Source organism: Osmerus mordax, chromosome 19 (genome assembly GCF_038355195.1).
Source record: "Osmerus mordax isolate fOsmMor3 chromosome 19, fOsmMor3.pri, whole genome shotgun sequence".
NCBI classification, from domain to species: domain Eukaryota; kingdom Metazoa; phylum Chordata; class Actinopteri; order Osmeriformes; family Osmeridae; genus Osmerus; species Osmerus mordax.
In genome coordinates, this window is record NC_090068.1 from 13077636 (window position 1) to 13092312 (window position 14677).

Consider the following 14677-nt stretch of genomic DNA (forward strand, 5'->3'; position numbering starts at 1 on the left):
CATTATTGATGCAGAACCATTGACAGAATGAAGTAGTCCTCTCTTATAAACACCATAGACTTCCTCTGCTGGCCGTAGGAAGTACTGCTCCTCTTGACCATAGACGTATCATTATTATTATTGTCCCCAAAAAATTAATAGATTTAGCATTTAGTCTTAATTCAGTCTCGTCTGGTATTAAACTGACATGTTTTGGTAACGTCTTTCTAGGTGAATCGGGTTTGGATGCAATGAATTACACTTATTTCCGGATATAAATTGCTGTTATGTGTGGTTCAAATCCTACATAGCTCTTGTTCACAGTACGTGCTAGAGGATGCACCCATGAGATTCTTCATATATGTGTAATTTAATTTGCAGGCGTAACATTTACAAGCGGCGGCGCAGTAAGTGCAACTGTTTTTCTTTAGTTTGATTTTTTTGGTCGGTTTAACTGAAGTAATGGGCCACCGGCCGCACACTCCCGAACAGTAGGGAGCGGTGATGCGCTTCAAAAACGTTTGTTGCAATCTGCCAAAACCTCAACACGAGAAGAAGAGTGATACTGGTTTTGGTAAGTTGCAAGTGAAGGGCGTGGACAGCTGCTAGCTTTCTAGAACTCGTATGAGATCCCTTCTGAATTACTTTCACATTGAGTGTCGCTTGTTAACGCAAGGTTAACAAACTATTGCTTGGTGGTCGAAATCACATTCGCTTTTTCTCAATGACAAAACTTCACCGCAGTCTCCTGCCAGCTACCTAAGACATTTCAATGTGGCGAGGACTGACAACACGTCTGACAGCACGGGCGACTCACAAGAATCATGTATGTTCGCAGTTGATTCCGTGTGACACGCGACTGTGCGCCGCGGTCTGTAGCAACTTCAGCACAGGTAGATCCCTCCACAATGACATTTTCAAAGGTAGGTAAACGGCAAAACAAATCATCCCACTGCTTCAGCTTTGATAGTAAACCCCTCTTATATCCAGTCTTAACCCCATTCTTATTCATTCTGTTATCGTTGAATTTCAATTTAAATGTGCTGTGGCCACCTACGCAGCCTGTCCAAAGTTCAGTTGTCCTAAAAAAAGTCCTAAAAAATTATCCTGTTGCCAGGTGTTTCTTACGATTGTAGGCAGGGATTCTTGTAGATGATATAGATCAGTGATTTCCTTATTTGACAGTCTGGTTGACCTGAGTAGTTTAGAGGGAGAGCAATGAGCATGAGATACAAGGATGGAGTGGGTGATTCAACCCCAGGTTTGGGTTAGTCTACCAGTTGATCTGAACCCTGGTCTTCATGCCCCCCTGTCCTGCATGTTTTAGATGTTTCCCTGCTCCCAACACACCTGGTTCAAATGAATGGGTCGACCCAGGGAATGACATGCTGGTCTAGTCACACAGTTTTCTTCTGGCATTCAGAGGTGGAGTCCCAGTTCAAAGCGTTCAGGCAGAAGGCGTCCGACGCCCTGCCCGGCAGTGACTGGAGTCTGTTTGAGAAGAACACCTCGCTGCCTCCGGAGAGGGCGGACATCGTGGTGGTGGGTGGAGGTGTGGTGGGCTGGTCCATAGCCTACTGGCTGAAGAAGAAAGAGCGCCTCAGGGACGGGGTGCGGGTCGTGGTGGTGGAGAAGGATCCCACGGTGAGTTGCTCCTTCGGGAGGTTCCTCAAACACAGCCTGCAGACACTTCCTGCTAACCTCACCCTCAAACACAGCCTGCAGACACTTCCTGCTAACCTCACCCTCAAACACAGCCTGCAGACACTTCCTGCTAACCTCACCCTCAAACACAGCCTGCAGACACTTCCTGTTTACCTCACTGTCACACTACACTTTAATGATATTAATAATATTAAGTCTCGATTAATGAGTATAGCATCTGTGAAGCTTAGGCAGTTTTGATCACACACGTCACTTCAGACCAGCATTTACCAAGGAAGAAGAAACTGGTCCAGGTGTGACAGGCCTGTGGCAGGAGGCCTGGTCAGTTCTAATGTGGTCGTTCTCCCTCCTCTTCCTCCCAGTACGCCCAGGCCTCCAGTGTGCTCTCTGCTGGGGGCATCCGTCAGCAGTTCTCCCTGCCAGAGAACATCCACCTGTCCCTGGCCTCCGCGGACTTCATGAGGAACATTAACGTAGGTCCATCACATGGAACTAGAACCAGGCCAGACTAGATCCAGGCAAGGCCTGACTAGAACCAGGCTAGAATAGACCCAGGCAAGGCCTGACTTGAACCAGGCCAGACTAGAAACAGAGATACATAATTGGTCTAAAGTGAGTTAAAGTAAAGAGTTAGAGTTAGTGCCAGGCAATGTTTACGTCAATGTAGGTCAATGGTTGTTTATAACTGAACAAATAATGACTCTTGAGTGTTTGGTTTGTGTTTTGGTTTTGTTTGTTTTGAACTCCAGGAACATCTGAGTGTTATGAATGAAGACCCAGTGGACCTTCAGTTCAACCACTCTGGTTACCTCTTCCTGGCCAGCGAGAAAGTGGCCCACATCATGGAGGAGAACTACAAAACCCAGAGGTGCTCTTTTGTTGACTACATCTCCCAGAGTTCCTCAGCACAGCTGACACCACCCACTCATACCCTGTCTTTGTACACTTACATTTAGCCATTTAGCAGACGCTAAAGCGGCTTACAGTAAGTACAGGGACATTCTCCCCGAAGCAAGTAGGGTGAAGTGCCTTGCCCAAGGACACAACATCATTTGGCGCGGCTGGGAATCGAACTGGCAACCTTCAGATTACTAGCCAGATTCCCTAACCGTTTAGGCACCTGACTCCTTACACCTGACACTTAAATGGTACCCCTTATCCCTAATCCCTAACCCCTGTGCCCCTACACCTTGTACCCCTGACCTCTTAACCCTGGTTCCTCTCTGGTTCAGGGAAGCGGGGGCCAAGGTCTCTCTGTTGTCCCAGGTACAGCTGAAGGACAGGTTTCCATGGATCAACACTGAGGGAGTGGTGCTGGCCTCGTACGGTAACTATGCGAGCATAGCAACCACATTCATAACCTTTGTTAGTAAAAAAAAAAAAAACGAACTTCTTTGTTTATGTATTACCACAGGGCTGGAAAACGAAGGCTGGTTTGATCCCTGGACTCTGCTGAATGCGTTCAGGCGTAAGGCCATGTCTATGGGGGTGTACCAGTGCTTTGGAGAAGTTACAGGTCAGACGCACACTACACACACACTACACACATCAACATTGTGTATCGCATTTATATTTACATTAAATTTACATTTATTCATTATATTGTTATATAATTAACATGGTCAGTGGTTCACAGTTCTTGCCAGGATGAGCATTTTGAGTTAATGGTTATCTTGACCCATCAAAATGAGTGATTTAACTTTTATGTATCATTCTGCTGAAGGTTTCAAGTATGTCTCCAATGCCATGACAACTCAGGATGGTGAAATGGTGGATTTCAAAAGGATCAAACATGTTAATGTTAGTATTCTTGATGGGTGGAGTAGCAGTGTCCTTTTTAAATGCTGAATGGTTATTGTGATATGGAAGTTTATGGTTTAAGGGATGTGGGTTATGTTGGTATGGAGGTTTACACTATAATATTACATTTGTGTCAAATTACTGTGCTACTCTAAATACGTTAACACGACAAAAATGGTGAAACGTTTTTATCTTTCGGATATTTGCATGGAGCTCTGTGTTTGTGCCCCTGCCGCAGGTCCAGATGCCCAACAGTCTAGAGTATCAGCCGGTGGAGTGTGCCATCGTGGTGAACGCAGCCGGCGCCCACTCCGGCAGGGTGGCAGAGATGATGGGCATCGGCGCCGGGGCGAAGGACACCTGGGCCGGCATCCGTCTACCTGTGGAGCCCAGGAAGAGGTGGCTAATGCTATTCGCTAGTCTCCCGCTAACGCTACCTGCGGTCTCTGCTAACGCTACCTGCGGTCTCTGCTAACGCTACCTGCGGTCTCTGCTAACGCTACCTGCGGTCTCTGCTAACGCTACCTGCGGTCTCTGCTAACGCTACCTGCGGTCTCTGCTAACGCTACCTGCGGTCTCTCTAACGCTACCTGCGGTCTCTCTAACGCTACCTGCGGTCTCTGCTAACGCTATCTACTGTCTAACGCTATCTGCTGTCTAACGCTATCTGCTGTCTAATGCTATCTGCTGTCTAACGCTATCTGCTGTCTAACGCTATCTGCTGTCTCTGCTAACCCACACACAATGAGAGGAGAACAGAGAAGCCTAAGACAGAGTAAAGCAGAGTGTTTTTCTTTCAACCGTTGCAGGTTTATCTATGTGGTCCACTGTCCAGACGGACCCGGCCTAGACACTCCTTTCCTGATCGACTACTCTGGCGTTTACTTCAGACGGGAGGGCCTGGGCGGCAACTATATCGCTGGGACGTCTCCCGAGGAGGTCTGGATCTCACAGCCTTTTCCTATCACGTCAGGAGTCTGTTTGGCTCATGAAACCACATTCAGAGCTGTCTGTACAGTACAAATGCCTCCTCTGACTGCTTGTGTTTGGATGGTTTTGGCGCTTTTTTTCATGCTGTATTAAGGCCCTATTCTAACCCAGTCTGCTGTATTAAGGCCTCAGCCTACATGGTACACACACTTATCCTGTAAACTACCAGGGCGTCCCTGTGTGTAGATGTTGAAGATCTGAATGTTGTGTTGCCAGGCTGAGGAACCAGATACCAGTAACCTGGAGGTGGACCACAAGTTCTTCCAGGACAAGATCTGGCCTCATCTGGCCAATCGCGTTCCAGCCTTCGAATGCCTGAAGGTGTGAGGAGTACAAGATGACCGATTCTAAACTGCTATTGAAATGGAGTAATCTCTCCTTTCTCCGGTCCCCCCACCCACTCCCCTTCCCGTGTCTCCCATCTTTCTGGTCAACCCACCCATGTCTCCCCCCCCCCCCCCCCCCCCTCGCCTCTCTTTGGTCTGTCCTCCCCCTCAGGTCACAAGCGCGTGGGCTGGTTTCTACGACTATAACACGTTCGACCAGAACGCCATCCTGGGCATGCACCCGCTGGTGAGCAACATGCTGTTCGCCACAGGCTTCAGTGGTCACGGCCTGCAGCACTCCCCCGCCGTGGGCCGTGCCGTGGCCGAGATCATCCTGGACGGAGGGTTCCGGACCCTGGACCTGAAGGCCCTGGGGTTCAAACGCATCCTGGCCCAGGAGCCCATGCTGGAGAGGAACATCGTCTGAGAGGAGAGCGTGGGTGGACTGGAGCCCTCCTCCTCCTCTGGTGGGGTTCAAGGACTGGAGCCCTCCTGTTCTCTGGTGGGGTTCAAGGACTGGAGCCCTCCTGTTCTCTGGTGGGGTTCAAGGACTAGAGCCCTCCTGTTCTCTGGTGGGGTTCAAGGACTGGAGCCCTCCTGTTCTCTGGTGGGGTTCAAGGACTAGAGCCCTCCTGTTCTCTGGTGGGGTTCAAGGACTGGAGCCCTCCTGTTCTCTGGTGGGGTTCAAGGACTGGAGCCCTCCTGTTCTCTGGTGGGGTTCAAGGACTGGAGCCCTCCTGTTCTCTGGTGGGGTTCAAGGACTAGAGCCCTCCTGTTCTCTGGTGGGGTTCAAGGACTAGAGCCCTCCTGTTCTCTGGTGGGGTTCAAGGACTAGAGCCCTCCTGTTCTCTGGTGGGGTTCAAGGACTGGAGCCCTCCTGTTCTCTGGTGGGGTTCAAGGACTGGAGCCCTCCTGTTCTCTGGTGGGGTTCAAGGACTGGAGCCCTCCTGTTCTCTGATGGGGTTCAAGGACTAGAGCTCTCCTCCTCTCTGATGGGGTTCAAGGTCTACAGCCCTCCTCCCCTCTCCAACATGCAGCTCATCGAGCTAGAGTAGATAGCAGGGTCGGACTGGCCGTCGGGAGATTTCTCGAACGGCCACGTCATAATGAAAAAAAAAATATTATAATAATCCACGGTCGTGGGCTGGTCTGCGTTTCAAAGTCCCGGGCCGTTTTTTAGTCCCAGTCCTGGTAGGTAGTGTGTAGATATATATACACGGCTAGAGTAGAAGGTGTTAGATATGAGATAGATATCTTATGATTGTGGAATTATTAAATTCCGGAATGTGACCCTGTCTTGCACTGTGTGGAATTATCATGGGTCACAACCGATTCAGAAGCTGCAAAATGTGATCAGAAGACTCAAAAGCATGTATCATGTTAAATGGAAAAAATACTTCAAAAATGACTTATTTCCAGTATAATAAAGGACGCATACTGTTTATTTTTGTGTGAAGAACACATGCATGTAGAAATCCACCACCTTGTTCTACAATGCAATGACATAGACAAGCAGCAGATAGGGTACATGGAATAGGATGTGTATCGTACAGACAGGTAAACACAGATACAAAAAACATAGTATTCATGTTACAAACGCTTCTTCTTGGTCAGCATATCCAACACAGAGGACACCTTCTGCTTTCCACCTACAGTTAGAGGAACCATTATTTAGAACAATTATACAATGAACCAAGGTGAGCACAGCTAGTCAAAAGATAAACTGTTTTATCAAGTGCACAGTATTGCATAAGGTTATTCTGAGCAATGAAAGTCTTAGGGACGTGGCAAACAACTAATGCAAATCCCTATTTTTATATATTCACCTGCTAGGGTGTCTGGTCAGTCAGTAGATATAGATTCACCTGTCTCCTTGCTAGACACCTAACTAACCCCCTGCTACACACACCACCTAACTAACCCCTGCTACACACACCACCTAACTAACCCCCTGCTACACACACCACCTAACTAACCCCCTGCTACACACACCACCTAACTAACCCCCTGCTACACACACCACCTAACCCCCTGCTACACACACCACCTAACTAACCCCCTGCTACACACACCACCTAACTAACCCCCTGCTACACACACCACCTAACTAACCCCCTGCTACACACACCACCTAACTAACCCCCTGCTACACACACCACCTAACTAACCCCCTGCTACACACACCACCTAACTAACCCCCTGCTACACACACCACCTAACTAACCCCCTGCTACACACACCACCTAACTAACCCCCTGCTACACACACCACCTAACTAACCCCCTGCTACACACACCACCTAACTAACCCCCTGCTACATACACCACCTAACTAACACCCTGCTACACACGCCACCTAACTAACCCCCTGCTACATACACCACCTAACTAACCCCCTGCTACACACACCACCTAACTAACCCCCTGCTACATACACCACCTAACTAACCCCCTGCTACACACACCACCTAACTAACCCCCTGGGATGGTTTGCAGCCCATCCCAGAATGGTGTCACTTTTCCTCTCACCTAACTCTCCATTCCTCAACCCCTTATTTTCCTCATGAAGGTGGAAGGTTTATGACCACCATCCACATGATCCAATGTCCCTCCTGGACACAATGAATGCTGGATGCCTGGACATTGCCAGGGATGGATCAGGCATGCCAGAAGATTTTTTCCTGGGTGTATTGCCCTAGATGACATAAGATGTGATGTGGATGAGAACCTGTGGCCAAATGCAGAAGGCCGAGTAAACTAGCATTCCTATTGTATCAGTGGATGGTGTGGATTATTGTATTCTGGAATTACTCAGTGCAACAAAGACATACAATATATTGAAGCATACTGGATCATGTCTGATTCATTCCAGTAACATATATTGCAGTGAATTCTAAACAGTAGAGAGGTGTCCTTGTTTTACATAAGAAAACATTGTATAATGCTACCTGTTGTTAGTGATTTTAGGTCATTGTTTTTTGGGTGACAAAGTGTGTTTGTTGGCTGTCAACCATTGCTAGTGTTATGGAAGAAGGAGTTGATTCGAGACATGTATGAAGTGATTTGGTAGTTTTAATGCATTTTGAATGGGAAATTAACTGCTGTGCCAAGCTGAAAGTTGGTTAGGAGAACTATGTGAAGAGTTTGAAAAAGTATTGAGAAATGTGTCCTAGCGACTGTAAAAAGTCCCTAAACAAAAATAGTTATATACATTACATTTACATTTAGTCATTTAGCAGACGCTCTTATCCAGAGCGACTTACAGTAAGTACAGGGACATTCCCCCAAGGCAAGTAGGGTGAAGTGCCTTGCCCAAGGACACAACGTCAGTTGGCATGACCGGGAATCGAACTGGCAACCTTCGGATTACTAGCCCACTTCCATAACCGCTCAGCCACCTGACTCCCATATATATACTTCACTCACTAATCCACGCTCAACCCTTAACCTGATTCACCCGATGGTTTGTTACACATGTCCATCTGGAAAGTTGTCCAGGGAAAAAGGCAGGCACTTTCAAAAAAGTATTTGCAGGTGATTGGATGAACCATCTGTCTATCACTGTCTGTCATGGGAAAACTTCAACCACGCCTGTAGCTGCCAGTAGTTCCTCAGAGGATTCTGATTGGTCCGAACCACTGTGGTTTGATTCTTATTGGTCCAAACCACTGTGGCTCGAGTAAAAAATGGATAACTTGGAGCACGATGCATTCTCGCAAGGTCAAGATCTGTTGAAACCAGCTGTCTCCCTCCTTCCTCCCAAAAGTGTTTCACAATTGTGTTGATTTTGCTGATACAGGAACTTCTGTAATTACACTAATTAATGAGACAAACATTGAGCTGACTTTCGTGAGTTGTTGTTTATCCTGATTCAATCCCTATCTCCTTATTATCAAGCATTAATATTTAATGTTGTAGTTTAGAACTGAAGAATCCCTTGTGCTTTCATTAAAGCTCTTAGTAAATGTTGACGTCATTGATGTACTATTGCATGGTTTTCTACACAGCAGTACTTTGCCTGTTTGTCAGTTGGGGTCTTTTTGAATGTTAAATCTAAATTTAAATCTTGTCTAGTGAACAAGACAAACACTCTGATCCTGTCCCCTGTCCCCTCATTAAAAATCATTAATATTTAATGTAGTTTAGACTTTAATTATTCCTTAAGGCCTTCATTAAAGTTCTGAGTAAACATTGACATCATTTATGTTGTGTATGGTTTTATTGACGAGGGATCAATGTTTCCTTGTGGACAGATGATGTAATCTAATCTGTGACAATAGAGAGTAAAGCAGGCATGTGGCCTTCACCATGACATCACTGCGGTCCTCCTGATCTGACCACAAGACGAGAATTTATCTACAGTCAATCACAAACAACATATGAACTGTTTTGTGTCACAAGGGATAAGTTGGAGAAGGGGTTAATTTCACAATCTAATATAACTTAACTTTGACCTCTAACTGTGCAACTGTTTATTCTTGTATCTTTTTCAATACAGTATTTTATGCAAATTATAAATGTTTGCAAAAAGGACTTCAGAGAAGCCATCCATGTCAGACAATCCTTTCTTCCTTGATACAATCCTACACCTACACAAACATGCATGCAGAAGCCGTGCTCGTGTATCATGTCGGACCATCCTTTCCACCCTGATGCAAAGAATCCTACCCCCACCCAAACATGCACACTTTAGATATCCCTTATATACGCCACAGTTGTCACCTAAACCACATACACACTGTCTCACGCACACACACACACACACACACACACACACACACACACACACATACAGAGATTCACACAAACGGATACACATACACATACAAACTAGATGTCACTGATGATGCAATCATATTGGTGTCTATGTTATTGGTGGCCTCAATAAGGATATGAATTAATTTAAATAGGAGGATTTCATGCAAGCCTCTCAGATCATGGACTGTAATCCCAGCACCACCACCTTATCAAGCTTCACACTCAAGACGTCAGGTAAAACTGATCAGGGCCTTTACAGTAAATGGCAACTTATTTTTATTTCAGATTTGTTTTATTTGTCTTACTTTAATGTTTATCTTGCAGTCAGATGAGCAACCATAAAGAAGATTATGCTCTCATGTGAATTATTTCTTTACAAAGATGCTTGTTTATCAAAAATATTTGAAGACAAAACTCATAATGTGAGGCTAATAACATCCCTAAACATTCTTGTTCATGTTTGCAGTGCATTTGTTGGTTGTGTCTAACAACATAACATCTAACAATGTCAATGTGTTTTCTTTCTTTCAGATGCAGCTGTGAGATGTTAAACCTAACACAACCCAAAGACAACATCACAATAGTTTTGTCACGAAATATCCTCGAAATATCCTTCGGACCTGTGTCGGTAGCACCATTATTAATCTTTATTTATATAAATGGGTTTGTATTATTCACTTTAAGGTGCAAGCCAGTCTTTAGAGAAACACCTCGATACGTCTTGTTGTACAATCTTATTTTTTCTGACACCTTTCAGTTAGCAGTGGGACAACTTCTGTACATACTGGCTTACGTCCACGTCTATATGATTCGCTACCTCTGTGTTATAATTGTCATGTTGGCTATGCTTACTACTAACATCTCTCCTTTCAACCTGGCGGTGATGTCACTGGAGAGGTATGTGGCTGTGTGCTTCCCACTAAGGCACTCTGCCTTCGTCACCGCCAAGAACACAGGTGTGTCTATTGCTGTGGTGTGGGCCATCTGCGGCATAAACACCATCATCCGAATATTTATGTTGATCCTCCTGGAGTCTATGCCTCTAGATCAGTACATGCTGGATTTCTGTGCTAAAGAAACACTTTTCAAACAGAAACTGTTCTATGATTTTGATAAAGCCTTCACTGGTGTCACTTTCACATCTGTGGGAATCGTAATCTTGTGCTCCTACTTTGGTGTGATGATAGTAGCCAAATCTGCTTCCTCAGACAAAGCCTCGACCACCAAGGCTAAAAAAACAGTTGTGCTGCACATGATTCAGCTGCTTCTCATTCTCTCCTCCACCCTCATCTCCCCTATTTTAAAAGCCATCAGTGACAAAGTGGACAGACCCACACTTGAACGTATATATTATATTCTGTTTTTGTGCCTTGTGAACTTGCCCAGGTGTCTGAGTGGTCTGATATATGGCCTGAGAGACCATACCATCAGACCCTGTCTTCTGTACCACCTCAGTTTTGGTCTCAGACATCCCAAACTGGGACAAACATCCACTGTGCCTTCTAACAAACATTAATTGCACCCCTTTGCACCACTATATCATCTATTATGTCTTCTTGCAAAAATGTACATCATTGTCTGACTAAATGAATACATGATAGCTGCTTTTTCTTTTTCTTGTAGTAGGTTGCAGAATGTAAGTGTAATACAGAATAGAACGTTGCATCAATTGCTGATTGTTTCACGAAATTGGCCACAAATAGTTTTGTAAACCTGTGGATTATATTGAAAGTAAACCTTGCTTAAAATAAATAGTTTCAAACCGTGACATGGTAATTCAGGCGTTTCTTTTATCACTGTGGAGTTTATCGAGTCTCCTCCTGGTGGATGAACTGAAACAAACCATTTCTGGTCTGGGAAATCAAGTAAATTACATTCATTACTAAATTACGGATTTACTTACAGGGAAAAATGTTTTAAACCAAATGTACTAAATATATGAAATCATTGATGTACTATTGCATGGTTTTCTACACAGCAGCAGTTCACCTGTTTGTCAGTTGGGGTCGTTTTGAATGTTAAATCTAAATTTAAATGTTGTCTAGTGAACAAGACAAACACTCTGATCCTGTCCCCTCATTAAAAATAATTAATATTTAATGTTGTTTAGAATTAAATATTTAGGCCTTCATTAAAGTTCTGAGTAAACACTGACATAATTTATGTTGTGTATGGTTTAGGAGAAGTAAGCGTAATGAGTTAATTAGTAATATAACTTAACTTGGACCCCTAAATGTGCAACTATTTATTATTTTAGTTTTTTATTCAAGACATTATTTAATGTAAATTATAAATGTTGGCAAAAAGAACTTCAGAGAAGCCGTGCTCGTTTATCATGTCGGACCATCCTTTCCACCCTGATGCAAAGAATCCTACACCCACACAAACATGCACACTTTAGATATCCCTTATGTACACCACAGTTGTCACTTAAACCACACACACACTGTCTCACACACACACACACACAGAGATACACACACTGTCTCACACAAACAGACACACGCACACAAACAGACACACGCACACACTGTCTCACACAAACAGATACACATACACACATACACACTAGATTTCCCTGATGATGCAATCATATTGGTGTCTATGTTATTGGTGGCCTCAATAAGGATATGAATGAATTTAAATAGGAGGATTTCATGCAAGCCTCAGATCATCTACTGTAATCCCAGCACCACCACCTTATCAAGCTTCACACTCAAGACGTCAGGTAAAACTGATCAGGGCCTTTACAGTAAATGGCAACTTATTTTTATTTCAGATTTGTTTTATTTATCTTACTTTAATGTTCATCTTGCAGTCAGATGAGCAACCATAAAGAAGATTATGCTCTCATGTGAATTATTTCTTTACAAAGATGCTTGTTTATCAAAAATATTTGAAGACAAAACTCATAATGTGAGGCTAATAACATCCCTAAACATTCTTGTTCGTGTTTGCAGTGCATTTGTTGGTTGTGTCTAACAACATAACATCTAACAATGTCAATGTGTTTTCTTTCTTTCAGATGCAGCTGTGAGATGTCAAACCTAACACAACCCAAAGACAACATCACAATAGTTTTCTCACGAAATATCCTCTTTGGACCTGTGTCGGTAGCACCATTATTAATCTTTATTTATATCAATGGGGTTGTATTATTCACTTTAAGGAGCAAGCCAGTCTTTCGAGAAACATCTCGATACGTCTTGTTGTACAATCTTATTTTTTCTGACACCTTCCAGTTAGCAGTGGGACAACTTCTGTACATACTGGCTTACGTCCAGGTCTATATGATTCGCTACCTCTGTGTTATAATTGTCATATCGGCCATGATTACTACTGACATCTCCCCTTACAACCTGGCGGTGATGTCACTGGAGAGGTATGTGGCTGTGTGCTTCCCACTGAGGCACTCTGCCTTCGTCACCGCCAAGAACACAGGTGTGTCTATTGCTGTGGTGTGGGCCATCTGCGGCATAAGCACCATCATCCGAATATTTATGTTGATCCTCCTGGAGTCTATGCCTCTAGATCAGTACATGCTGGTTTTCTGTGCTAAAGAAACACTTTTCAAACAGAAACTGTTCTATGATTTTGATAAAGCCTTCACTGCTGTCACTTTCACATCTGTGGGAATCATAATCTTGTGCTCCTACTTTGGTGTGATGATAGTAGCCAGATCTGCTTCCTCAGACAAAGCCTCGACCACCAAGGCTAAAAAAACAGTTGTGCTGCACATGATTCAGCTGCTTCTCATTCTCTCCTCCACCCTCATCTCCCCTATTGTAACAGCCTTCAGTGACAAAGTGGACAGACCCACACTTGAACGTATATATTATATTCTGTTTTTGTGCCTTGTGAACTTGCCCAGGTGTCTGAGTGGTCTGATATATGGCCTGAGAGACCAAACCATCAGACCCTGTCTTCTGTACCACCTCAGTTTTGGTCTCAGACATCCCAAACTGGGACAAACATCCACTGTGCCTTCTAACACACATTAATTGCACCCCTTTGTACCACTATATCATCTATTATGTCTTCTTGCAAAAATGTACATCATTGTCTGACTAAATGAATGCATGATAGCTGCTTTTTTTTTTCTTGTAGTAGGTTGCAGAATGTAAGTGTAATACAGAATAGAACGTTGCATCAATTGCTGATTGTTTCACGAAATTGGCTACAAATAGTTTTGTAAACCTGTGGATTATATTGAAAGTAAACCTTGCTTAAAATAGATAGTTTCAAACCGTGACGTTGTAATTCATCCGTTCCTTTTATCACTGTGGAGTTTATCGAGAGTCTCCTCCTGCTGTATAAACTGAAACAAACCATTTCTGGTCTGGGAAATCAAGTAAATGACATTCATTACTAAATAACGGATTTACTAACAACAATTTTTTTTTTAACCAAATGTACAAAATGCATGACATCATTGATGTACTATTGCATGTTTTTCTACACAGCAGCAGTTCACCTGTTTGTCATTTGGGGTCTTTTTGAATGTTAAATCAAAATTTAAATGTTGTCTAGTGAACAAGACAAACACTCTGATCCTGTCCCCTTAATATAATTAATATTTAATGTTGTTTAGAATTAATTATTCCTTTAGGCCTTCATTAAAGTTCTGAGTAAACACTGACATAATTTATGTTGTGTATGGTTTAGGAGAAAATGAATATAACTTAACTTTGACCCCTAACTGTGCAACTATTTATTATTTTAACTTTTTATTCAAGACATTATTTAATGCAAATTATACATTTTGTCAAAAAGAACTTCAGAGAAGCCGTGCTCGTGTTTCATGTCAGACCATCCTTTCCACTTTGATGCAAAGAATCCTACACCCATACAAACATGCACACTTTAGATATCCCTTATGTACGCCATAGTTGTCACCTAAACCACACACACACTGTCTCACGCACACACACACACACACACTGTCTCACACAAACAGACAAACGCACACACTGTCTCACACAAACAGATACACATACACACATACACATACACACTAGATTTCCCTGATGATGCTATCATATTGGTGTCTATGTTATTGGTGGCCTCAATAATGATATGAATGAATTTAAATAGGAGGATTTCATGCAAGCCTCTCAGATCATCTACTGTAATCCCAGCACCAACTGATCAGGGCCTTTA

The 14677-nt window shown here is 43.7% G+C and overlaps 4 protein-coding genes across 4 annotated transcripts in view; 3 read left to right on the forward strand and 1 right to left on the reverse strand.

Moving 5' to 3' along the window:
- The window catches only part of rhogb (ras homolog family member Gb), a 58804-nt gene that overhangs the window by 10600 nt on the left and 33527 nt on the right, over positions 1-14677 (reverse strand). The gene's annotated exons all lie outside the window — the stretch shown is intronic.
- foxred1 (FAD-dependent oxidoreductase domain containing 1) lies at positions 608-6202 on the forward strand. The gene is made up of 11 exons (XM_067257755.1): positions 608-902; positions 1403-1623; positions 2007-2117; positions 2394-2512; positions 2877-2971; positions 3059-3160; positions 3368-3444; positions 3683-3843; positions 4254-4383; positions 4651-4755; positions 4933-6202. Exons 1-11 carry the CDS (start codon positions 752-754, stop codon positions 5185-5187), a joined length of 1527 nt encoding a protein of 508 aa, XP_067113856.1. The 5' UTR covers positions 608-751; the 3' UTR covers positions 5188-6202.
- Positions 10062-11033, forward strand: LOC136962884 (odorant receptor 131-2-like). The gene has a single exon (XM_067256781.1). It carries the CDS (start codon positions 10062-10064, stop codon positions 11031-11033), a length of 972 nt encoding a protein of 323 aa, XP_067112882.1.
- On the forward strand, positions 12556-13518 carry LOC136962885 (odorant receptor 131-2-like). The gene has a single exon (XM_067256782.1). It carries the CDS (start codon positions 12556-12558, stop codon positions 13516-13518), a length of 963 nt encoding a protein of 320 aa, XP_067112883.1.